Consider the following 25,165-nt stretch of genomic DNA (forward strand, 5'->3'; position numbering starts at 1 on the left):
GACCAGGCAGTCTGGGACGTTGACACATTGTTTTTCCGCTGTGTGAACGCAAATGCTTCTTGCGAACACATATGAAGAACCACCTGCTCACCTGACGTCCTCTGACCAGCTGCACTTACTGACTCCCCTCTCTCTCTTTTGCTCGCTCACACAAACACAGCGACATCAGAAACATCTGTAAACTCTAATTATAATCATTTGGTCTACGGGAACACAAACGACATGTGTGATTATTTGCATACAGAGCGGGGAGATGTGAGATCTGTTCCCAATCCCAGGACACACATTCCGGACGCATTTTAATATTAGGTGTGAACAGTTGAACTTAGCGCTTCCACTAGTGATTGTATCTCTCAGGATGGCTGTTAATACCAGGTCTGAACAGGGCCTTAGAAATAGATTCAATGCGCCTGGTATTGCAGTTTAAAAGGTATTATCTTACAGTAACTGTTCTCCTCTTTCAGGAAAAGCCACAGGTCTGTGGCTGTGGAGAGACAAATGGAAATGATGATTGAGGATGATAGGAGTGAGGAGAATCTTGTGAAGAAGAAGAAGAAACAGAAGAAAGGACAAGCCTCTGTGCCTGAAAACAAAAACCCCACAGTCGATGATGGGAGTCCAACAGAGGTGAAAAAAGAAAGGAAGAAAAGCAAAAAAGTTGAGACAGTGGTTATAGAAGATGAGTCGAGGGATGGAGGTGATGAAAGGAAAAATAAGAAGAGGAAAAATGTCAATGATTCTCTGAATGATGCCGGAGGTTCTGATGCCATAGAAACGGCAAAGGAAGGAGTCAAGAAGAAGAAGAAGAAGAATCGGCAGCAGGTAGATGATATAAACAATGTGGAAATTGCACAGAGTTCAGGTAAAGAAGAAATGGAAAAGAAAGAAAGAAAAGAGAAGAAAGTAAAGAATAATACTGTGCAAAGTCAAGCTGAAAATGTAAAGATACATGAAGAAGAAGAAGAACAGCAGGCTGGAAAGGAAGAAGAGCCAAAGAAAGCTAAGAAAAGAAAAAACAATATTTTGTCTGTAAACACAGAAGTGACTGAGGAGCAAAGTAAAGGAAAGAAGAAAAAGAAAACCTCAGAGGAAGAAACGACTGTAGCAATTGATGAAGTGACTACAACGAAAAAGAAAGCTGAAGTGGGCGAGAATGAACTGAAGTTAGAAACAGCAGCAGGAGGGACTGAGGGTGAGGAGGTAATGGTGAAAAAGAAGAACAAGAACAAGGCCGAAAATGGAGTTGTAACACCTGAGGTCAAAAGGAGCAAAGCCAAAAAGACAGACACAGACAGTATGCTGGACGAGAGTGGGATTCTTTTAGAGGAAGAGAAGACAGAGCAAAAGAAAAAAGGAAAAGGTAGAAAAGATTCTGTGGAGGTCACCGAAGTAGAAGATACAGAGCCAAAGAAAAAGAAGAGGAAAAAGGGAAGCTCAAAGGGAGAGGAAGAGCAGCCATTAATCAAATGTGAAGAAAATGAGGAGGCAGGTGACACAACAAGCAAGAAAGTCAAAAAGAAGAAGAGCTCTGCTGAGGTGACACAGATGGAGAAAGATGTTGGAGTTGAAACTGGTGCCAAGAAGAAGAAGAAGAAAAAGAAAAAGATCGAAGAAGTGAGTATTTGTGTGTGTGTGTGTGTGTGTGTGTGTGTGTTTTATCAGAGGTCCGTGACACTGCCAGGGTTAACACAGGGTCTTAAAAGTCTTCAATATATTAAAATATTATGTGCCTGGTAGGACTTCATTATGTTAGTGTTCATTTAAATATTGACAGAAATTTAATATAAAATAATCTTGGTAATGTTTTCACTAGTGTGTTTCATCTTTAATATTTGTCATGATGGACATTTATTGATTTAATATGGTGTGAAAAAGTCATTAATTAAACCGGCTGAAACCTGCAGGAGCCCTGTGTGCACAGGAGTGAACCGTTTGTGTTTGTGTTGCAGGCGTCCCCTCAGATGGACGTGGTGTTTCTGTCAGAGAAGAGTGGAAACACTGATGAAATCAACATCAACCAGGTAAACAAGGCTTGACTGGGACAGATAATGTCGTATATAACTGGTGGCTCCGTCCAAAGGTTATTAAAATAAATCTTTCTACCACACCTATAAGACTCAACAGTTAACAAATTATATCTTGTTTTTTGATCCACTTAAAATTAACCTCCTGATTGTAGTTTCATATTTAACAAATATAGATTAAAAGAAAAAATTTAATGGATGTTTTTTTTAAATCCTCCTATTTTCTGCCAAACGACTGTACTTTGCATGAAGTGTGCTTTGGTTTGTCACAGGAGAGAAGACCGGTGATGCAGAAGGAGATTGACAAGGCCCCTCAACCAGAAAAAACAGCTAAACCATCGGTCAGTATTTGCAGGAAATGTACAGTGACGTTTCCCCGTAAGCCTTTCCCAGTGTTGTAGTTAATCAGAAATATGGTATTTGGGTCAAATAGCATTTAAATAACATAATTGTCAACACCACAGCAAAACATAGAAAACCACAGAGGCTGCGATTTGCAAATAATCCCAGTAAAATTTCCGAATATGAATATTTTGATGATATGTTTGATATGAGGTGAATAACTGTAACTTGCTCTTCCAGAATTCTGTGTCCAGATCCAGACGCCTGTCTGAGGTGTTTTGTGCTTTTGTTCGAAATGATCTGTGGCACAGAATAAATACTGGCTTTTGGTCATTTATACCTTGTACCTGATGATCTGCATCAAATGTATCAGTTTTTACAACATCAGTTGCTCTATTATTGTGCCTTTCTTAAAATTGGGTGACTTCAATGAGACAGATTTTTTAAAAGAATATACAATAGTTATGCAGCAGTGATATCCTGACTCTCATTTGAGTCAAACCTGCTGAGGACCTACATTTCCCATAATGCAACTCTATATTATCTTTTATTAGACTCTGACAACATCACAAGGTTTTATTCCCCCCAGCTCCTCTCGAGCCACGGGGGGGGGGGTTGTCACAATACAACAGTTTTCTATGCCGTAATCATAGACTGTAAATAAAGCTGCACGTCAACTCCTAAAAGTGAAGTCTAAGCACCATGAGCACCCTCTAGAGGCTGGCTGCAGTATAGGTCATCAACCCTACCTGCTCCATGATAGTGGACAGGACATGAGCCAAACTAAAAAGTCAGAGTACACGTTAAATAAAAAGGTTTCTGTCCTTTATGGTAGTTCTTATCACACTTAACTCAAGTTTGGTTTTGATTAGCTATTTGGTGCTATAAAGTTGGGTGTGAAACATGATTGACAGCTGAGATTGACTCACGATCGGTTTGTGTGTATATTGGCGGGACCTCATTACCTTAGTTCCATCCTCTGATCACGACACACTCCGGCTGCAAATGATGTCATTGTCACAAGATGGCTTCCTCCTTCATATCAGGAGGAAGTGGAAACACGTCCATCTTTATAAACAGTCTTTGGTTGTACTACTCATATCAAGGAAATTGAAGTTCATGTGTAAAATTGGTGCAGCCCCTCTCAATGCACTTACTATGATTTTTAATTACCATGACAACTAGCGTCTAATACCTAATGTTGGTGTTCCTCAGGGTTTGGGTCAGTGGAGCACCGCACGGTTCGATAGCTCTGACCAGCAGCAGAAGTTCCTCCGTCTGATGGGCGGCTTCAAAAAGGGCTTCCAACCTGCTGCGGCGAGCACTGGTGGAGCAAATTTGGCGATGGGGCAAGACGCACAGCAGCAGCTGCAACAAGGGCTTCTGGGAGAGTTTGAGCGTGCTCACACGCGCAGAATGGACTTCAGTAACAAAGGGGCAGGGCTTGGGTTTTCTGCACCGTCCAATAAGAAGTTCTCTATTGACATCAATACAAGTCGATCGATTCGCTTTGATGATTAATATAAGTGTGATCAAAAGTTATTTTTTTGCATGTTTACTTTTATTTATGAACCATACTTTGCTTTCTGCTAAGGTCGACTGGAGAACCTTTTAACTTGTGTAGATGTGATTATCAGCCATTGAGAATCACAAGACAAAATGCCATTTGTACATGCTGTATATTAAACCTCCCTGAGGAACTGGACTGTTATTACATATAAGATAAGAACCAGTTTTAGTGTATTGCAATGTCAAATCTCAGTTTACACTGTGATGGTGAAAAATGTCGATCTTGTAATTTCAGATTTTATATTTTAGATATTCGTCTAAATTTGACAAATTATTTTGGTAATGGCAGAAGTGACTACAATCTGCAGATGACACATTGATTTTACCTGTTACATTTAATAGTTCGGCATTTTATTTTCACAGGAGGTGACAAATGTGGCAATATTAAATCATGTGTAGGGAGAAATGCTTGTTTTTGTCGGTCGAGTAGATGTAAGGATCTGTTTACAAACTACTGAGGAAATCACTTAGTTTCATATTGAGTGCAAAATGAACTCACAAACCATTCTGTATAAAAAAAAAACTTGCTTTCATTGTTTCATTTTATTCCAGTCTTGCACATGACATCTGCTGTAGAGTGAGGAGAGAATAAAGAAAAGTTCACTTTACGTCAGAGATAATATGGAGACATTTCTCTTTGCTTGTGGGCTCAGAATGATTCAGTTTCAATTATGTGCTGGAAAAGAAAAATATTTGACCATATGTTGTACTTCAGTATTCAGTGCATGGTAGCTGAGCTGTGTTCCAAGTCAGTTTCAACATTAAGCTCTAAATCCCATTCACTTTCCCTTTAAAACTGTTGTGTGGACATTAGTCAACATGTTGTAACTGGAAAAGCTGAGGTTTATGAAAAATTGGCCTCAGGAGATAAAGACTTCTTTATAGACCAGGTATTTAAGAAAGTCAAGTCAGCCACAGATGCAGAAAGCTTCAAAGTGCAGTGCTCACTACGCAGCTTATTTTTATCAGAACCTCCTCGTTTCGGACCAAATGCAGCCACTGCCCTTTGTAATGACCTCTGGTTAGAGAGTATGTATTTTAATCTTTGCCTTCAGGTGTAATCTGATTCTTGCCCTAACCAAGTCTTACAGTTACCAAGCAACACAGTTCATCTTTTAGCTGACCTGATCTAAGTATAATTTCAAAGCTTTTAGCTTCTCAACATATTGGTCACATAGAAAAGTTTGGTCTGATGCTGCTTCAGTGTTTCTAAGCTGGTACAATCCACTGATAACACAATGTGCACAGGGAAAGCTGTAAAAAACAAAAACAAAAAAAACACTTAAGAAAGACTTGACACCAGAAGTAGCCACCAAGTTGCACGTTGTTTAGTCTCTCAGAAAACACCTAGAACAGAGTTGAGAGGCCACTTGACAACAGTGACTGGAGTATGGAGGGGGGAAGCTGTGTGTTCCTTGTGGAGGAGAGACGTTTCAGGACTCTCATGCCTGTAGATACTCCGGCTGCACTCGTGCCACTTTGCGGAACTCTTTGGTGTGCGTCCGCGGGCACTGCATCTCGCACCAGCTGATGGGAACCATCTGGGCACCTGGGTAACAAAAGAAGATGGGACAGAAATGTGATAAAATATTACAGAAGCATGTTGCATTCATTGAAAAAACATTTCAAAGGATTAAAATAATAAAAGATTAATGAATAGTTTGTATTTGAAATTTGGTGAGAAAAAATGTAAATGAAAGTGAAAAATAATATTTATATTTTTGTCCCCAAAAGGTGCTGAAAGGGAGTTTTAACACAGCTCTAAGGGGTTCAGCCTTGTGAAATATGTACGAAGGCTTCTTACGTCACCTCTTACTGTCAATACAGCAGAGCTACATAACTTCTGTCAGATGTATATACTGTAAGAGGTGCACACACACGACTGACTCCAAGGAGTACAAATTGTATTGCTGCTGATGCCTCACGTTTTTCTCTGAGATTGTGAACCTCACACTTACAGCAGGCACTCGTCATGCTGTAAATACTTTGTGAATGAGTAGATGTATGTGTTTCACCACTTCTGCTCTCAGAAGAAAAACAACATTAACCCTACATCATGTCTCCTTCACTTTGCTTTTTTTTATTATTTAATACCTGGATCACTACATTTGAACTCATTTGAGCTATGGTAAGTACTTGAAAAACAGCTCTTACAATGAAAATGTTCAAATGACAATAGCTGTCTGCAAAATACTAACCATTTTCTCTTTGGCTACATTGACACTAACTTTTGCACCACCTTGTGTTCGAACCGGATACTACAGTATTCGTACTACAGAGTTCCCCTAAAAATGTCTCTGAAGTTTCCTCCTTAAAACATTGCAACATTTAAGCATGTCTGAAATGAAATGAGACAGAAGCAAACATTTTAAAATGAAATATCAAGTTTTACCTGCTTCACTGTGTGCCACCACGACTCCCAGCTCATTCTCAGCAGTTGTCAACAGGTAGTTCGACTGAACATCACCCAAAGAAATCTGACATCACATGTTAAGGGTCAAAATCAAATAAAAATCTATGTACACATGTCCAAACCGAAGATGGTGAAGCAAACCTATCGTTATTAGAGGTGACACTTTTCTTTGAATTCACTTATAGTGAAGAAATGCAGTGGAGTTTGGGTTTAAACTAAACTGAAAATGCGCATCTGTCCTGAAACCACTTTTAATAAAAAAACACTTCCAGAAATCAGTTTATGTGACTTCTTTTGATGTGATTTTGTTGACTGTACGCGAGTCATTCCAGGAACATCAACAATAAAAATTAATAGAGGGTCAAGCAAAGATCCAAAGCAAAGAGAATAAATGCTCTTTTCTCATGTCAACTAACGAATAAATTACATAACAAAGCTTTTTGAAAAATGAGCATCTTAAAATAAAGTGGTCAACTTGAGAAAATGTTTTAATGTTAACTGTTTTTGCAGTCTACCTTTTTCTTTCTAGAGCACGCTGTTTGAAGTTACTTTCCTCTGACTCACTTCTCACCACCTACTCTCCCTTCTCTCGTCTGTCTGGGTCTGTGCACCGACTCCACTCAGAATGGTCATCGAAATTCACAGTTTTTGATTGGCTGGGTGGCATTATGTGAGATCATTTACATTGCATGCAATTGGTCTCCGAGATTCCTCGGCTGCTACACTAGTGGCCTAAAGGCAAGAAAAGCTCTGTCATAGGACGGAGTCTGGACCCAGACCACAGGTTGCTGATTAATGACCCCTACAATAGAGGCTGATGCCTGAGCTGAATAGTTGTCATAGCTTATGAGCAGTGTTTTTGGGGCAGGTGAAGGATACCACTTTTGCCAGGACGATGTCACCAGGTCTGAAGCTTTTGTATGTCTCCACCTGCAGAAGTAAAGAGAAGGATTTATGCCAAGCTTCTCATTTCACTTTCAGAAATAAACTGGAGCTGCAGGGACAGCTGATGTCAAGCTTTTCGAATCCATTCATTCAAACCCACCTTGTCCTTCTCTGTTGCACGCACATCTTCTTTTCTGCAGAGTCAGAGAGAGAGAGAGCTCAGTTGGCATAAGCCAAGAAGTCAAGAACTATTAACAACCACATCAACTGCAGTACAACAAGCAAGTTTAATGCAAAGAATAAAGAGCATTGAATTAAAATTATTGTACAAATATACGAAACAATTTCGCTCTTGAAGAATTAAGACCGTACACCACGGCTGCTCTATGAAATCACTTTTAGGTTACGTACCTGATAGTCCCTCTGAAGCGATCTTTCAGCGGCGTGGAGCCTACATAGAGGATCTGGACCTTGGCGAACCGGGGGTTGATGCTGGTCACCTGTGTGATCAAACGCAGATGCTCAAGACAAACCACCTCTCTGATCAAAGACATCAATATCACCTTAACAGGTCAAACATGAGACGACGTTATTTGCTTCCACTGCATACCTTACAGGTGACTATTGCTCCTACATCTGGCAGCAGTTGTGCTTCTGTTTCCCTCACCACTGAGATCACAGGTAACTAGAAGATGACATAAATCACATGCATGAATGAAAACCGGTCACACAAAATCCGTTTCAACACCGCAGCTCAAAATAGCCTGAAGAAGGGACCACAAAATATGGATAATATTTCATCACAGGCTCCGAACAAACCCTTTTCCCTTCGGTCACATTCACAAAGGTTGTGCAATAACTTTACATGGACACTCCCACATCGTATGCCCGACAGCTTCTGCAGCTTTCACCTCTTCTCTCCAGCCCACACCAGCCACACCCCTCACCTGCCCTCCCTCGTTTTTCCTGAGCACGTAGCCTGCTAGTGAGGAGTAGATGTAGCCGTGCCGCTGATATACTCCTGTGCCTGGAGAACAGTCTTCTATGCTGCATAGTTTGTCACCTGTGGACAAAGGAGAAGAGGAAGACAGAGGTGGTGTCAGTACAGGACACACTACATCAATTAATATAGCACCTTTTCTCACAGGTTAGTGCAGTTCAAAGTACTTCATAAACAAAAAGGGAATAAAAACATAAAAATAATATAAACAGACTGGTAAAATTGAATAATATTTACAACATAGATGCATGAAACAAGTGAACTAGAGTGGCACTCAGTAGAGAGCACACAGTGCCAATCAGTCCCCTTAAATTCAATCACACTGCATCAAATTTCCCACACTTATAGAAATCAGTCCCCTAACCATGCCTGATTCTTTCATAAGGATCCATGATTTATTCTCTGGATATCTGTGAAAATGTTATAGAAAGCGAAACAATTAATTCCTGGAGCTGCCCCCTGACTGGAGCCGCACCAAGATTTATTGGATTCTTCCTTGACTCATACCACATCCTTTCACCAAGATCAGTGGTCCAGTATTTTTGTTTAATACTGCCAACTAACAAACAAACAAACAGTAACAAAAAACATGTAATCTCTACAAACCACACTTTAGTTTGGTGCACAAACATAAAACAAAAAAGCACGCTATACATATTTAAAGGGAGGACAAATAGGGACATCAAATAATACACTTCTGTGAGGAAAAACTAATATTTATAGGGAGATTGAGAGACTATTAGTTTATTTTTGACCATCATCAGCTCACTGAAATGATGGATTCATGTCAGGATCGGCCTCCACAGAGGAAACCCTGGATGTATCTGCATGTACACTCACTTTAATTATCATTAGAGATGCTGACCGGTTCGCTTCCCCCACTTTGCACATTAGGATCAAGAGCAACAACTGTCCAGACCCACACAAACACACTTGTGAATGCTCCGGTGGGTAACACTTGTGTTTACATTCACTACTGCTACTACACAATAATATAAAACAAGGTGTGTGAGGGAAAACAAGTGAGAGAAGGAATGCTGCAGCCCTGCCCCAGGCGATGGGCAGGGCTGCAGGATGAAACCTACCGTGGAAAGTAAAAGGTGAACACATCCCTTCACCGTTAAATAATTATAAACCTGAAGTAATAACCCAGAAACACACACACACATATCTATATGTTTACCCCCACGTTCAACCACAGAGAAGTTAAACAGGGACGTTCGAGCCGCTTGGGGCTAAAGCTCATCTCACACATGGCAGCTGGAAACGATTCACGTGTTTTAAACTGCAGCAGAATTAGGTTTAACACAACTTCCGCAGAACACAGCGACGACTACAAGCAGCCAGCAAGAGCCGAACATACCGAGAGAAGTCTAAAGTGAAGTGTAAGTACATCCTGTGTGCTGCTAAAGCTAAAGTTAGCGGAGCTCACCTGGTACACACAGCTTCATGGGCGACATGTTTTCGCGAAGAGCAGCCTGTCCGCTGATTGGCTGAGGCGTAGGGCTCGAGTAGATCCTGATTGGCTGTTCCCACGCTGAAAGGAAGCGATGACGGCTCGGTCCGCCATGTTGGGAGAGGCACACACGAGGTCACATGGTACACAACATGCAACTCCCAACTTTTATTTGGTTTTGTTTCATTCATTGTTATTTATTAATTAACTTAATGTTTTCTATGTGTTTTATTTATTATATTATCTAAATATCGCCCTTTCATCTGACTATATTTATATTGTCCCTGATTATACCTATATTCTCTCCGTCAGAGTTTTGTATGTGTATATCATTTTTCTGTATATTTCAAAAAAGAAAGAATGAAAATATGCTACATGTAACTCCTATTTTATAATATTTATTTGATTTTGTTTCCTTCATTGTTATTTATCATTTTATTTTCACGTTTTTATTGTTTAAATATTTGTACTAATATCAGTTTTATCTGTTTGACTATATTTATAATGTCCCTGACTATGCGTGTGTGCTTTCTGTGTGTTTCAATAAAGTAATAATATATATATTTTTATAAATGTAGGTCCTAATTTCTTGCAGGTGTTAAGCTGGAGCCAGTCCTAGCTCATATTGGGCAAGAGGCGGGGTAAACCCTGTCCAGGTCACCAGCGTTAAAACTAATATAGTTACTAGTATTTTCAAGAGTGAACAGCTATGCTGAAAAAATATCGGACACTGAATTCATCACATTATGGCTCACAACATTTATTCTTTTTCGCACAATGCCACAACAAACAAAATTCAGCAGTGCAGAGCACATCAACTTGCCCCTTTGACAACAGCCAGTGTTACTTTATATGTTAAACTGTTCCCATTGAGCTTCACCTACACAGGTCATACATTAGGAAGGAATTCTTGGGATGACTGTGCAAGGTTAGTAACTTAGCTCCTATTCGCTGGTCCCTATTTGCAATTTTTGGTCAGTGCTTAAACCATATAACGTGTGATACTCATAGCCTAATGATGAAATGTGTGTTTCAGAATGTCAAAAGATAAAGACCAATCAAACCAAACATCAGATTTCTGTTCAATAAAGTGCACATTGTGTCTATGCGAGTCTGCGATGACACACACAGTAAATGACCTTGTTTTAACTTGATAACTAAACAGCACATCATTGAACTGTACTCTAATCCCCCGGAGAAAGGATCAGTCTATTTCTTGGCTTTGCCCTGAGCAGCCACAGCCGCCATGGCCTTCTTGACCGTCTCCTCGTCTCCCAGGAATTGCATGGGTCCTGTAGGCTTCAGGTTCTTGTCCAGCTCATAGACAATGGGGATGCCTGTAGGCAAGTTCAGCTCCATGATTGCCTCCTCCGACATCCCTAGGAAGCAACAACAGGATATTCTGAGTTTACAATCCATCCATGCGCGAATGCTAAATACTTTTCATGCATCTACAGATTGAAGCAAAAGGAATTGAGGTGTTCGACCGCTGTTGCTAGCTAGGTATGATGGCACTGTGAAACACGCCCACAAAGCTCAATTAATTTCATACAAACATCACAGGATCATGTTTTAAACTATCCAACATCAAGCCCACTTTTACAGTTATTCCTTTAAGCATTATTCTACAGTCACACTCCATTTCCCTTTACCCTCCAGCTGTAAAGCTTCAGTCACATCACTCCCCTGCTCAGTGAATGTTTTTGTCTCCTGTGGAGCTAGTCAACATCCATGCTACTATGTTTTCATTTGAAAATGCATCAACTCTGATACGGATTGGCCTTGCGTCCACACTATTCTGGGGTTTTAGAGATGCTAAAATGGAGACGTTTGGAAATGTTGCTGGCCCCATTTTAGTTTGAAAACTCTGGGGTAGCATTTAATTTAGATGGGCAGAAATTTTGATGTTTGGAAACAGTGACTCAGGGGCCGCATTCCTTCGGAGGATGTTGTCTACCTGGCCTGTGAAGACCACCTCCTTCGTGGGCTGCGTAGACCGACCATGGCTGAACCATAATGAGAGAGTCTGGTGCACAGAGGATCTCTGTAATCATCGTCACCAGCTAGTCCCGCCCTTATTAAAAAAAAGCTGAAGTTGGACACGCCAAGAATGTTTTGATACACCGGCACACACAAGTCCAGTTCAAGCATCCATATTTGGGTGTGATTTCCTGGCCAGATCGGGTAAACTCACTGGGCAGATTTCATCTTTGTTCAACTTAAATTCTGCCAAAGGGCAAAATCAGCCAACAGAAAGAGTAGTATTGAAATGGAAAAGTCATTATTGTTGTACCGTATCATCATTTGCAGACTATGATTGCTCTGCTAATTGTTTATTTATGAATCCACATCACATCCTTTTGCAGGGCTGAGTATCAGCCAATTATACTGGATAATGCATTAATGTAACAAAATCAACCCTTGAACCTGCATAAAAGTAGCCAGATCTGCATTAGAATCAACAGTTTTGTATAAAGAAACGTTGGTTTATATGAGACTGTCAGATATGAAATACTAACAAGTATAAGTCACCGACAGCGATAAGAAAAAATCAATCAGTGAGGGTCACAAACTTGTGCCTGCCCCAGGTGAAGCAAAGATACTGTGTTTTGTAAAAATGCATTAAATAAATGCAGTATTGAGTAATACTAAGGTTATCAATCACTGCCAATTTTCCAATTTGAGTTTTAAAAAGGAGATGAACACGTCTCCGCTCTCTTACCCTCGAGATGCTTGACGATGCCTCTGAGACTGTTGCCGTGGGCAGCAATCAGCACCCTCTTTCCGTCTTTGATCTGCGGAACGATCTCATCGTTCCAGAAAGGCAATGCCCGGGCGATGGTGTCCTTCAGACTCTCACAGGAGGGAAGCTGGTCCTCCGTTAGGTCGGAGTAACGACGGTCCTACAACAGAAGACAGAGTTAATGTTAAAGCATTATGTAACTGGGCCTACACTGATGTAATTAAGATGTCTGCATTTGTTACGAGGGAAAGACACAATGTTTCACTGTGTGTCACCTTGCTTATGGCCTGATAGAAGTCATGCTCCTCCTCCATAGAAGGGGGAGGGGTGTCAAAAGAGCGCCTCCAGATCTTGACCTGAGCTTCTCCATGTTTGGCTGCTGTTTCAGCCTTGTTTAGCCCTGTCAGGCCACCGTAGTGGCGCTCATTGAGACGCCAGGTCCGGTTGACGGGCAGCCACATCTGGTCGATGCTGTCCAGGACAAACCACAGGGTGCGGATGGCCCTCTTCAGAACAGAGGTGTAGCAAATATCAAATTCATAGCCAGCATCTGTGGCGAATCAGGGAGAGGACATGAAAAAGATGGTATATTATTAGCATTTTAGACAAAGGGTGAGAGTTAACTAATATAAACATCAAATTTATTTTTGTTGCAAAGAGGAAAGAGTTAGAGTTAGCTTAAATTACTACTAGCTTTTTTGTCCTGATTTTACTTTAGCCTGATTCTGTCTAATAATTCTGTTCATGTCCAAGGTTTAGTTATTCATTTCTAAATTATTATTATTTTACTGTTTTTCTCATCATTACACTTCTTATCCTTTTAATTCATACTTGCATTATTTTCCTTTGCCATAATTACAAAGCACTTTAGCTCAACTCCTGTTGTTTTTGATCTGCTATATGAATAAATATGACTTGATATAACTCATTAATCAATCAAATTGTATAGCCCATATTCACGAATCACAATTTGTCTCATAGGGCTTAACAAGGTGCAACATCCTCTGTTCTTAACCCTCAACAAGGGTAAGGGAAAACGTAGAAACCTCAGAGAGAGCCACATGTGAGTGATCCCTCTCCCAGGACAGACGTGCAATAGATGCCACGACGTGTTGCGGAACACATCAACAAAAATAACAGTATTTACAAGATAATGGAGAAGTGTGTTAATGTTTATAGTATTTGTACATAAGATAATGTCTGATAGAAATGAAGGGAGCAGCAAAAACAACTGAAATGGAGGAGTTGTTGCCAGTACCGGTAGAATATGTGAGTAGGGAATCCAAAGACAAATCGAGACCGTTCTGTATAAAATGAGGATGGTTATTCTGGGCTCGGGAGTAAACAGGCCCAGCAGGGGGACAGAGATCTGTGCCAGACTGACAGATGTCTCATCAGGCTTTTTGCAGCATCTACATTCTCCCGGAAATACGTGACAACAGCAGTAGTTTTATTTCAAATACTAACAGAAGTCCATTATGGCAGGACAAGCACAATAACAGATCCCATGCTCACTCTCTGTGCCTGCAGCTGCTTCTCTTGTGTCGCAGTGGCCCACCTCTACCTGTTTCCTCACCCTGCTCAGTTGCATAAGCACCAGACTCGCAGCAGCTTAAATCCAAACACCGAGTGAACGCCCGATTAGGCCCCGGGATGTGTGATCTGTTTCGGCTCTACCTTTCAGGGCCTGTCCTCCTCTCTTGGCCTCATGCTCTCCGGTCTCACTCAGATCCGCGTCGAACCAGCCACAGAAGCGGTTCTCCTGGTTCCAGCAGCTCTCTCCGTGGCGGATCAGGACCAGCTTGTACACGGCCATCCTCACACCGATGTCCTCTGCGGTGGATTTCCGGAGACGTTGGGGTGAGAGACTCTTCCTGCAATGCGTCAGCGACGTCCGCAGATTTGACCTGACTCCGCGGGCACAGCACAGACAGGCACGGAGACGCGGGCGCAGTGTACTGGATGATCTGATACTCTCGGTGGCTTTGTGGAGTTGACTGATTCTGGTTGAACTTGACAGATCTCGCGACCCGAGCGCTCTCCTTCCTGCTGTTTTCAGCCAATGAGAGGGCGAGCTGTGCGCGCCGGGAGGAGGAGGAGGAGGAGGCAGGAGGATGCGCACTGGCTCACGTCCACCAACACCGTGCGTCATGCACACTGACTACTTTTACATTATATGTTGTTTAAATCTAATCTTAGTGTGACATTTGACTGTAAAAATGTTATAACACGTTTTAAAGATGGGGTTAACTCTGACATTGTTATTTACCTAATGATTCTATATGGTAAATTCCACCAATAATAATAATAATAATTACTACACCTACTACTTCAGAAAACACATACAGTGCAAATATGAAGTTAATCGATTCAATGCAAGACAACTGATGAAATAAAGCAATAAAACAAACATAAGCCTGGTTAAAAGCAATATCAACAATTATACAATTAAGCAATAAAACAAACAAAAATCAAAGCTATTTCATAAAAACGCACAAATAGTCGTAATTTTATAGGGGTTCTTTGTGAATTTAAAGAATATATATAAATACATATATATACTTCAACAGTATTCTAACCAGACTTTTCTCAGATGAAATGTTGTATATTCACAGAGCTTCATGTCACCACCCCTGATCCTCGACCTTCCGGTGAAGACAGGAGTTATCAGTTGGTTATTCAGCATTTTAAGAGGAAAACATGTGTAAGGAGTCCCTGAAACTAAAACTCAAATAGGACTGATATACTTACATATATTTGATATAAAGGGAATTTTTTTGGCAGTCAGGAAAGGGACAGGAAGGGAGAGAGATGACTTAAACATGTGACCAATGTCTTAACCACAAGGCAATGGCCTGCATTTTTTTTAACTTTATGTGCACTTCTGATATCTCTATTGATCGCCAGGGTGAAATGAATCGGCTGTTGGGAGAAGTTTGTTTTCAGGACTTTCGGCCAGATGGTTATCTCAGGTCCTTACGGAACAAAACAGACCGAGACAATCTATGATTTTTCTTATGTTTCATTACTCATTCAAAATTCAAAATAAATATAAATAAATAATTCAAGCCCTCAAAAAGCCAATTCATTTGCCTGAAAAAAATTAAAATAATGATAATAATAATAATAATAATAATAATAATAACTAAAAATAAAATAATAATTAATAAAAATATATAATAATAATAATAATAATAATTGACAGAATCAGTGAGCAGCAATTAATTTGGTGCATTCACCAGAGTTAAAATTTCAGGCTTTCAGCATCTGTTTAAATTGCAAATTGTTCATTTAGACACCATTCATTATCATAGAAAATGAAAAATACAACTTTGTAGATAACATAACCCTCCAAATGAGATGTGCTGAAGAGCAGTAGTATTAAAAATAGCTCTCATTACATAACTTCAGAATCCTTGATGGCTTCTATTGGTGTAAAAATAGAAATTACATCAGTTAATGGGAGTCAGTACCATTCCCTGAAACTATGCAGCTGATTATTTGCTCATCAGGCCAAGTTACTCCAATGTCCACAGAGTTGGAGCAGCACATCCGAGGTACTTCAGTCCTGGTTAAAATGCTTCCAGACCTGGTAAAATGCTCCATTCTCAGCAGGACGTTGAGGTTTCTCTGCTGTGTTACAACTGGAATTATAGACGACAGGCTCCTTTAATGCAGCAAGGAACAAAAAAGGTTTTGTTTTGCGGCTCTTAGCAGTCTGAGGTGAACCGAGGTAGTCCTCCTTCATTCAAAAGAATAAAAACTCACAATCAAAAAACCTGAGTAGTGAATCCTACGCAGGGAATAACTCCATTGTCCAGGCTGGCGTCACGTTTTGTGTGGTTTATTTTGACATTTTCGCAAACAAACAAACGGAAAGCAATGGCGTCTGCAGTTTCTCTTGCCCTGGTAAAAAACCATGAACCCATGAATGTTAGCAGGAGGCCACCAGCGGATGTTAGGGATATAACCTCAGTTGTGCGTCTTAGCATCATAAGGTGCCCAAGTGAGAGTACACTGAGGCTTAAAGGTAAATCTGACTGGCTGCTGGCTTGTATGGTAGTACTATGGAAGCCATGTGGCCCACTCATTAGATCAGACATCCTTAGAGTACTAAGTCTCAAATCAAATGAAGTTTATTTATAAAGCAAATTTAAAAACAACCAGAGTTGACCAAAGTGCTGCTGTTGTTCCTGAAACACAATCAAATAAATGCAGAAAATGTAGAAATGACATAATAAATAGAAATGAAAATCGGTGACAATACTATAGTATTGCCTTTTATCACCATACTGTCTATCACCTACTGTCTGTGCAATTAACTTCAAATATTCATCAAATAATTAGGTTTTAGTTAAAAAAGAAAAAGAAAAAACAACAAGACAAGTAGAATTCAAACTGAATTAAAGCCCTCAAAAAGCCAATTCATTTTGGTTACAATAATAAGAATAATCCTTACAATAGGGCCTCCCACCGTTCGGTGCTCGGGCCCTAATAAAATAATAATTAATTTAAAAAAATATTATTATTATAATTATAATATTTTATCTCCATCTTGTTTAGATGACACTCATCTCAATTTGAAGTTGATCTGATGAAAGCCCTGGGACAAGTTCGTCAAAGTAAAAATGTGAAAAATGGCCAAAATGGCCACTAAATGCAAAATGGCGGGCTTCCTGTTGCTTTTTTCAAAGTGCACCTCTAGACTTTTTTGTTTGTCTGGTCATGATACACCTGTGTATCGATTTTTGTGAAGATCGGTCAATGTGAACGCGTTCCAGGGGGCGCTGTTGAGCCATTTTGCCACGCCCATTTAAAATGACTCCAGAATACGTTTTTTCACAGAATTTTCACCACTTTCTAATTTTCTGCAAACTTTGGTAAGAATTTCAGCATGTTAAAGCCCTCAAAAAAACAATTCATTTGCCTGAAGAAAAAAAATAAAAATAATAATCCTTACAATTAAGTACAAAAAAGTACCAAAAAATAAAAATAAACATCGTACATCTCCTTCATAGTATTGGTCTCTTAAACCCTGATTAGTATAAACTCTGTGTTATTATAAACCATCAGATTATAGTGTAATTTTCACTGTTAAACTTCATTTTGTCTGAAAATAATCAACGAGGCCGTTTAATATGCTTGAAATAAAACAATTATTCCTCTGTCCCATAATAACAAAACATTTTAAGTTTTAAGTTAATTGATTGGGTATCCAATGCGCTCACGTGGCTTCCGTAGGCGGAACGGTTTCGTCCAATCAGCGCTGGAGATGAGGTTGTTGACAGTTACATTTGAGCGATGATTGCTTAAAAATCAAAAACATTACAACGGTCCCGCCTCTTCCCGGAAGCTGACAGTCATCTGATTTTTCTTCCCTCTATGTTTCCTCATTAGCTTCAGCACTAGCCAACAAAACAACCGTCCTACCTTCCTCCCTCCTCTCTTCTCCTCCTCTTTTCTCTCTCTTCTCTTTCCTCGGGAGTTAACACAACTCCTCCGTCCACCTCCAAAGACATGGACGAGACGAGTCCTCTTGTCTCGCCGCTGCGGGACTCCGGTGACTTCAGCTACGGTCCCACGGAGCCCACCAGCCCGCGGGGTGCGTTTGGAGGTACGCCGGGCTCCGTGGTGCGGATCCCCGCCGGCAGTCCGGGGCGCAGCCGGGAGAGGCAGCCCCTCTTGGACCGGGACCGCGGGAGCTCTCCGCGGGAGCCGCACCGGAACGAGTTCCCGGAGGATCCCGAGTTCAGGGACATCATCCGAAAGGCCGAGCGAGCCATAGAGGAGGGGATCTATCCGGAGAGGATCTACCAGGGATCCAGTGGCAGCTACTTTGTCAAAGACTCACAGGGGGTAAGAAGAGCAGCTGCTGACTCACATCTACTCATTTACTGACTGTTGCTGCCATGCTACAGTTCCCGTTTCTTGTCATATACTGACCCGCTGAGGTGTGTGATCCTCAGTCTTAGAGGATGCAGCAGTGTTTTGATCACAGTGTTCCGAAAGGCCTCTTCTTCAACCAGCCTGTGATGACTTGGCAAATAGGTTAAACGGCATGTAAACAAACCCCGAAGCTACAAGTTTCAACTATAAACAAGCCATTTTTAAGAAGAGATTATGTTTAACTGTTTTAATGTTCACTAAAGTCTTCTTTGGGGTTTCAGCAGTTGATAAAAATCATCCATTGCATGCACAACACACAACACAGCACTGACTGTATGCATAAGTAATGAATTACAAAATACACAAAATAGAAACAGAAAGAAAATGTCTCTAAGAATTGAGCGAATTAAATGCAGGTCGGACAAATCTCTTCTTATTAACAGTAGTTGCTGCTAAAATTACCCTGCAGCCTCGGTCACAGTTTAGGTCATATACGATTTTCTGGTGATAAATAGAGCCCCCCCCCCCTCCTCCTCCTCCTCCTCCTCCTCTTCCTCAGCCCATGTTCCCAAATGACCCCTCACGTTTTCTCATAAGTTTAACAGCCATATTGAAGACTCTCGTTCTTGTATTATTATTGTACAACAGGAGGCTTTCAATCCCTGATATAGTGGCCTCCACCACTTTCCCAATCAGTCTCTGACTTTTGGACCCAGCTGTATGGAGACAACGAGTCAAATGTGTATGCATGTCTTGAAAACCCAATTTTCAAATTTAGTTTAATCTTTATTTAATCAGGCAGTCTTGTTGAGTTTTTCAGTCTCTCTTTCAAGAGAGATCCCAGAAAAGGAGACATTCACAATCAGCAAATAAACACAACAAGGACTTAATTAAAAACATTTACAAGAATCATGAAAGACGTCAGATAATCCCCATCTCTGACCCACTGTCAGTTGTTAACAACAACAACTCAGATGCCCTGGCTGTCACATTCAGCCTTTCATTCAGCTAGTTTTTCCCATTTCTTAGTTTTTTTCTTTCTGTCCAAAGTCTTAAGCGTAACAAAAAGTGCTGAGCTCACACCTTTGATTAGGTGCAGCTCTTGTAAGCGCTTATTCTTCGAGTGCTTGGCACTATCTTCAAATAGCTCCACATTCAAGACAAATCCATGAATCAGTACACGGATCATTATACATTATATTCTTTTCATTTGTCTACTCCTATAACATCTCCTGACTCTTTCTAATCACGCCGATTGACGGTAAACTTTGATCGGCACTACTCGAGTCTACCAGTAAAAGAATTGAGCAACTCACAGACGCTCTCCTCCCACAGTGCCCCCATCTACATTGTGTGTTGTGTTCAATCCATGTTTTTAAAAAAAGGGAAGTGTGTCTTTGTGGCTGGATCCTCACTCATTTCACTTTCATTTAAAATCTGTTTAAGACAAGATAATCCAGGTCTTTTCTATTGCCACTTTCACTCCACTCATTAAAAGCTTACCAAACAGAAATGTGTATTGTCTGAACATTGCGTGAGGTTTTTATCCAATGGCCTGCTCCCCTAACCACCCCCCCTCCGTGTTTCCTTAGTTAGTCACCAGCGTGCTTAGTAGTCATGTGCTCGCTCTCTGTGCGAGGGTATAATTCTCATCTATGACCAAGTTTCATGTTGTAATCGGTGAATGTGTGTAAAACTTGCATAATGCAACATGTGATGGCTACATACAACTCAAAAGTGACTCTGCAACCAACTCCTCTTTCTTATCAAACTCTGATCATCAGTCGTCCATACAGACAGACTGAAATATGATTTTCTGCAGAGCACCGTGGATTTAAATAGTGAAACATTTTCAAAGCAGCATCGTCTACCTTTTTCTCACCCTTCTGTATGTTACATATCTTTCAGTCTTATTTTAAAGTTTAAAAAGTAAACTATTATCCTTTAAAATGTATATTTAACTGCCTTATACACATCCAAACCCTTCTATTTTCCTCTATTCGTAAATGTTTCAACTCTAAACCTCTCTATCTGCATGGCATTCTCATTTCCCCCTCATTTTCTCACTCCGCAGAAGATCATCGGCGTGTTCAAACCCAAAAATGAAGAGCCCTACGGCCAGCTGAACCCCAAGTGGACCAAGTGGCTTCAGAAACTGTGTTGTCCCTGCTGCTTCGGCCGTGACTGTTTGGTCCTGAACCAGGGTTACCTCTCAGAGGCCGGGGCCAGCCTGGTCGACCAGAAACTGGAGCTCAACATCGTTCCCAGGACCAAGGTATTGACACACACACACACACACACACACACACACACACACACACACACACACACACACACACACACACAGTGGTACCACATCACAAACACACATTTTTCCTCCCCTAATACATCTTCTCCTCTGTAGGTGGTTTACCTGGCTAGTGAAACATTCAACTACAGTGCCATAGACAGGGTGAAATCTAGAGGGAAAAGGTTAGCTCTGGAGAAGGTCCCCAAAGTGGGGCAGCGCTTTCACAGGATTGGTTTGCCTCCAAAGGTAAGACAACTCTTTTTTTGTGTTTTCATTTGATGATTAATTTCTCTCAAATATGTATCAAATACACACAATCTGTCCAGTGTTTTGAATAAGGAAAATGACACCCTCCAAAATCTTGACATGAAAGTCAATAATTGATTGATTTGATACTGAAAATGGTAGAAACCTGTTGCCTGTAAATGACATGAATTGTGTTATTGCTCCCGATTAATTTCTTGCATTAAATGCCATTTAACCTGCACCTGAAATACACAGATGTCAAAATATCTTTGTTTGGTCTGGGATTGAGATGAATATCAAAAATACACTCTGTTCAATTCAGTTCACTTTATTACTGATGTTTGAAACAACAGTTAAGAAACAGTGTCAGTGCAGGATCCATTTAGTAGCTCCCCTGGTGTTTCAATAAAAAACACTGAAAAACAAATTATTCTCTATGAAGAGCTTTGTGGGGATTGTTAATTTCAACAAAGTTCAACAGATTGATTCATTTACCGTTTGTAACAGAAACACCCTGATCTGTTTCCCCTGCTCCAGGTTGGTTCCTTCCAGCTCTTTGTTGATGGATACAAGGATGCCGATTTCTGGCTGCGGAGGTTTGAAGCAGACCCTTTGCCTGAAAACACCAATCGTCAGCTCCAACTGCAGTTTGAGCGGCTCGTAGTGCTGGATTACATCATCAGGAACACAGGCACGTGGTCACAGTCCTCAGCTTTCATCATTTCACAAAATGGAAAAGCAGAGCAAAGACAACCAGTTGTTATAATTTATAGTGTTAGTCAGATTCAGGGTGGAAAAAGTAACTAAATAGATGTACTCAAGTAATGTACTTAGGTAACACTACTTTATATGCGACTTCATATTTGTGCTCCACTGCATTTATCTGACAGCTGTAGTTACACATTCCGATTCCGATTTTACACATAAAACATACTGTGTGACCATTTTATATAATATGACGCACTGTTTTAAAAAAAAAATATCCAACCTGATAAATGTAGTAATACATTGATCCAAACAGGATCGAGGGAAGTAATAATTGTGTTGGCAGCAGGATGGACTGAGTGGATTGAATTTATATAACTTTATTTAGTGTGAACTGTGAACACATGTGGCTAATCATCTGTTTTAATAGGGTCAATATTGGTTCAGACACCTGTGCAGCTGACCGGATCAATGTATCTCCTCTTCACCCAGTTATATATGTTACTTACAGTTATCATTAGTAATAAATCTATATTAAGTATTATGTAACAGTTCAGTCTGTCCTTTAGAAGTACTTTTACTTTTGATGGTTGAAGTACAATTTCCTGATTGTTGCTTTTCTAATATGGTACCACTACTTTTACTTGAGTATGACATCCTCATGCTTTACCTCTGATCAAGATGTTGTTATATGGTCAGGGAGAGTTTAAAGTACATCATACTTAAAGGAATGTATGTACTTATCACAGGCTAAGTAGTCCGGGTTGAATTTGAATCTGTTATTTGCTTTTTCAGACAGGGGAAACGACAACTGGCTGCTGAAGTACGACTGTCCAATGGACCCTGTTGGAAACAGGGTGAGGATACACAGACATGCACAGTGTCAAAAACGTGACATGCATTTTTAAATGCTCATGCTTTGGCTGAATAGATGTTTTATATGTATTTTTCTGAACTAAGAGTTGAATTCTTTTATTTCCCCTCACACTCTCTGCAGGACTCAGACTGGGTGGTAGTGAAGGATCCCATCATCAAACTGGCAGCCATAGACAATGGCCTCGCCTTCCCCCTCAAACACCCCGACTCCTGGAGAGCCTGTAAGCAGTCACTTTTACATCCAGAGTACCTTAAAATATATTTTCCTGAAAATAGTTTAGTTCCGTTACTGTAATATTTCCTCCAGGTTTTTACACATGATGTTTACAGTCGTTAATTCACACTGGTATTGTCCAATCACCAGACCCGTTCTACTGGGCGTGGCTTTCCCAGGCCAAAGTTCCTTTTTCCCATGAAATCAGAGAGTTGGTCCTGCCCAAACTGTCGGACCCGAATTTCATCAAAGACCTGGAAGAGGACCTGTATGAACTATTCAAGGTAAGGACGGACATGGAGTAAAGATTCAGCAAAGTCTGTGTGGTAAATTATGTGAGGAATTATGTGAGTGAGAGAAATGGATTCAGACATTGAAATAAAGGGAAGTGCAAAATGGAGAGGAGAAAGACTCTTCTGTTCTGTGTTTGTAAACATTATTTAGAAGGTGGATATTTTTAAAGGCAAACTCTCAAAACCTCAAAACCTTATTCTATTTTACTTTTTCAATTATTTACCTTGTCTGAGTTGTTTTCTTTAATATCCTACTTTTTATCTCTGCTTTTACTCACTCCTAATTTTTTTTATTTGATCTTTTTCTCATTTCTTTAAGTATTTTATTGTTTTATTTTAATTATTTTATCTTTCTTTGTTTACCTGCCTTAGGTGATTCCTCATTTCATATTTATGAGATTTACACTTGCGTTTCCTCAGTTCCTGTCAATATTGTTTTTCTACATATGTGGATGATTTATTGCTTTTATTCTGCACTTTGTATTACATTCTTTGTATAAAAGGTGCCATACAAGTGAAATCTGATTGATTGAAGATGCATGTCTTGTACTCTGTCTTGCAGAAAGATCCTGGTTTTGACAGAGGACAGTTTCATAGACAAGTAGCCGTAATGAGGGGACAGGTGAGTTTTCTCCTATCTTTTCTAAAAACATTGATCTAGAAAATAAAATCTAAAACTGGAGTATTACCCTTGAAATGTAAAGTTTCTAGCACTTCTGTTTTGGCCATTTGACCTTTGCTTTAAAGAATGAATTCCCCTCAGTTATTTTTTTTTTATGTACTCTTTCTGTCTCCCTTTTCATACGATCTCTCCAGATCCTGAACCTGTGCCAAGCCCTGAAGGACAGTAAAACACCCCTACAGTTGGTCCAGATGCCCCCAGTAATCGTCGAAACAGCCAGAGCACCTCAGAGAGCCAACAGTGAGTCCTACACACAGAGTTTCCAAAGCAGAAGACCCTTCTTCACCTGGTGGTAGGAACGGAGCAGCAGAGAGGAAGAGCAGGAACAGCAGGAAGCCGGAGCGGGGCAAGGACGGTCCTTGCAGCGGCGTCGCTGGAAGGACCGTGTTTTGTCCTGAAAATGGATATTATCATTACCCTCCCCTCCTGAACGTAAGGATATTTTGGTTCCTGAGAGAGGGTGAATGGGTGGAGAGATGAGGCCAAAAGAGGAAGAATCTCACAACACTCCTTCCCTGTTTGCCTCGGTGCCTTGTTGTGGATGTCAGTGAAGAATTCACGCCTAAATGATTCTATAGCTTCCTGCGAGACGAAAGGTTTTCAGCAAGACTTTTTTGTTGGATTCCTGGGTGCATATAAGGTTTGCTCACACACGTGTGCGCCAGTCAGAAGCCTCTAATACTTACTGGATGAGAGGTGTTGCATTCCACGTTTTTGTTTTCTTTATACCCTTCTGCCTTTTTAATATTCACTTGCATTGTCTTTCCCATGCAGTTAAAATACGGGGCTGGTGAAAGCGTCAAAGCCACTACTTACTATCAGAGAGTTTTAATTTTTAACAAATAAGAAATGTTATGGATAAGATTTTGGATCTTTGCGACTCATGGGTGTCTTTACCCAGGGAACATAGGCCATGTGAACTGGTTTCACACTTGTTCCTAGCTCCTCCTAACCGTCTTGATTAGAATCTGCAAGTCTTCTCGGGTGATAATGGAAAGCGGAGGCACTTTTGGGTAAAATAATCAAGCCGTTTAAGATCAGATTAATATGACTGGGTCACCTGATTTGTCCCTTCCAACTGATGATTAAAATCATTGGTGAATAACATATAATGATCTCGTCTACAAGCAGGTGGAGGGAGGCTGGGTCACGTTGATTTGTGTTAATTCTACTGCTCGTGGGGTGGACCGAAAAACAACAAAGTAACTTCCTGCTGTACTGAACTGACATAAAATGTAATGTGACAATGCACTGTATAATTTTTATGTAATATTTAATGATAGATTATAATTAAAACCTACTGCATTGAGACAGATGACTTGGTGTGTTTGTGAATGAGAAAAGTGACAAAACACAAATATGATTAATTCTGCCAGGCTTAAAGTGCTTTACTGTTCTTGTATACTGTTTATAATTACAGCTGCAGACAATGTTAGACATGTTATCAATGATTCTTACAGTCGATCACCTTTTACAGCTGCTCTTATCAATGGTATTATATTACAGATGGATCAAGTGACTACAGAAGGTGTTTGTGAGAG

The 25,165-nt window shown here is 40.4% G+C and overlaps 4 protein-coding genes across 4 annotated transcripts; 2 read left to right on the forward strand and 2 right to left on the reverse strand.

The window, feature by feature from the left end:
* Positions 1-617: 617 nt before the first annotated feature.
* Positions 618-5,193, forward strand: knop1 (lysine-rich nucleolar protein 1). Its single transcript, XM_034597493.1, has 4 exons — positions 618-1,614; positions 1,950-2,030; positions 2,297-2,365; positions 3,582-5,193. Exons 1-4 carry the CDS (start codon positions 874-876, stop codon positions 3,885-3,887), a joined length of 1,197 nt encoding a protein of 398 aa, XP_034453384.1. The 5' UTR covers positions 618-873; the 3' UTR covers positions 3,888-5,193.
* On the reverse strand, positions 4,798-9,791 carry exosc1 (exosome component 1). The gene is made up of 8 exons (XM_034597988.1): positions 9,666-9,791; positions 8,181-8,296; positions 7,844-7,918; positions 7,645-7,733; positions 7,394-7,427; positions 7,228-7,278; positions 6,328-6,412; positions 4,798-5,484 (listed from the first exon to the last, which is right to left on the reverse strand). Exons 1-8 carry the CDS (start codon positions 9,691-9,693, stop codon positions 5,378-5,380), a joined length of 585 nt encoding a protein of 194 aa, XP_034453879.1. The 5' UTR covers positions 9,694-9,791; the 3' UTR covers positions 4,798-5,377.
* A 649-nt stretch (positions 9,792-10,440) lies between these two features.
* On the reverse strand, positions 10,441-14,502 carry pgam1b (phosphoglycerate mutase 1b). The gene is made up of 4 exons (XM_034597912.1): positions 14,110-14,502; positions 12,708-12,982; positions 12,412-12,592; positions 10,441-11,068 (listed from the first exon to the last, which is right to left on the reverse strand). The coding sequence occupies exons 1-4, from the start codon at positions 14,246-14,248 to the stop codon at positions 10,899-10,901; spliced, it is 765 nt and encodes a 254-aa protein (XP_034453803.1). The 5' UTR covers positions 14,249-14,502; the 3' UTR covers positions 10,441-10,898.
* Positions 14,503-17,596: 3,094 nt separating this feature from the next.
* Positions 17,597-24,937, forward strand: pi4k2a (phosphatidylinositol 4-kinase type 2 alpha). The gene is made up of 9 exons (XM_034597312.1): positions 17,597-18,288; positions 20,393-20,593; positions 20,723-20,854; positions 21,392-21,545; positions 22,355-22,416; positions 22,557-22,656; positions 22,800-22,933; positions 23,505-23,564; positions 23,759-24,937. Exons 1-9 carry the CDS (start codon positions 17,950-17,952, stop codon positions 23,918-23,920), a joined length of 1,344 nt encoding a protein of 447 aa, XP_034453203.1. The 5' UTR covers positions 17,597-17,949; the 3' UTR covers positions 23,921-24,937.
* The last annotated feature ends 228 nt before the right edge of the window (positions 24,938-25,165 follow it).

This window comes from Hippoglossus hippoglossus, chromosome 1 (genome assembly GCF_009819705.1).
Source record: "Hippoglossus hippoglossus isolate fHipHip1 chromosome 1, fHipHip1.pri, whole genome shotgun sequence".
In the NCBI taxonomy this organism is placed as follows: domain Eukaryota; kingdom Metazoa; phylum Chordata; class Actinopteri; order Pleuronectiformes; family Pleuronectidae; genus Hippoglossus; species Hippoglossus hippoglossus.

Bases quoted from the DNA above. Each gene is read 5' to 3' on its own strand.
- knop1 (XM_034597493.1), top strand. From the start codon at position 874: ATGGAAAAGAAAGAAAGAAAAGAGAAGAAAGTAAAGAATAATACTGTG. The intron at 2,031-2,296 runs GCTTGACTGGGA...GGTTTGTCACAG, and splicing joins ACATCAACCAGGTAAACAAG to GAGAGAAGACCGGTGATGCA. The intron at 2,366-3,581 runs GTCAGTATTTGC...GGTGTTCCTCAG, and splicing joins AAAAAACAGCTAAACCATCG to GGTTTGGGTCAGTGGAGCAC.
- exosc1 (XM_034597988.1), bottom strand. From the start codon at position 9,693: ATGTCGCCCATGAAGCTGTGTGTACCAG. The intron at 8,297-9,665 runs GTGAGCTCCGCT...CTTTGTCCACAG, and splicing joins CATGAAGCTGTGTGTACCAG to GTGACAAACTATGCAGCATA. The intron at 7,734-7,843 runs GTATGCAGTGGA...TTGATCACACAG, and splicing joins GAGCAATAGTCACCTGTAAG to GTGACCAGCATCAACCCCCG.
- pgam1b (XM_034597912.1), bottom strand. From the start codon at position 14,248: ATGGCCGTGTACAAGCTGGTCCTGATCCGCCACGGAGAGAGCTGCTGG. The intron at 12,983-14,109 runs GTAGAGCCGAAA...GATTCGCCACAG, and splicing joins AGGAGGACAGGCCCTGAAAG to ATGCTGGCTATGAATTTGAT. The intron at 11,069-12,411 runs GTAAGAGAGCGG...GTTGCTTCCTAG, and splicing joins CATCGTCAAGCATCTCGAGG to GGATGTCGGAGGAGGCAATC.
- pi4k2a (XM_034597312.1), top strand. From the start codon at position 17,950: ATGGACGAGACGAGTCCTCTTGTCTCGCCGCTGCGGGACTCCGGTGAC. The intron at 20,855-21,391 runs GTAAGACAACTC...CCCCTGCTCCAG, and splicing joins GGATTGGTTTGCCTCCAAAG to GTTGGTTCCTTCCAGCTCTT. The intron at 22,934-23,504 runs GTAAGGACGGAC...TCTGTCTTGCAG, and splicing joins ACCTGTATGAACTATTCAAG to AAAGATCCTGGTTTTGACAG.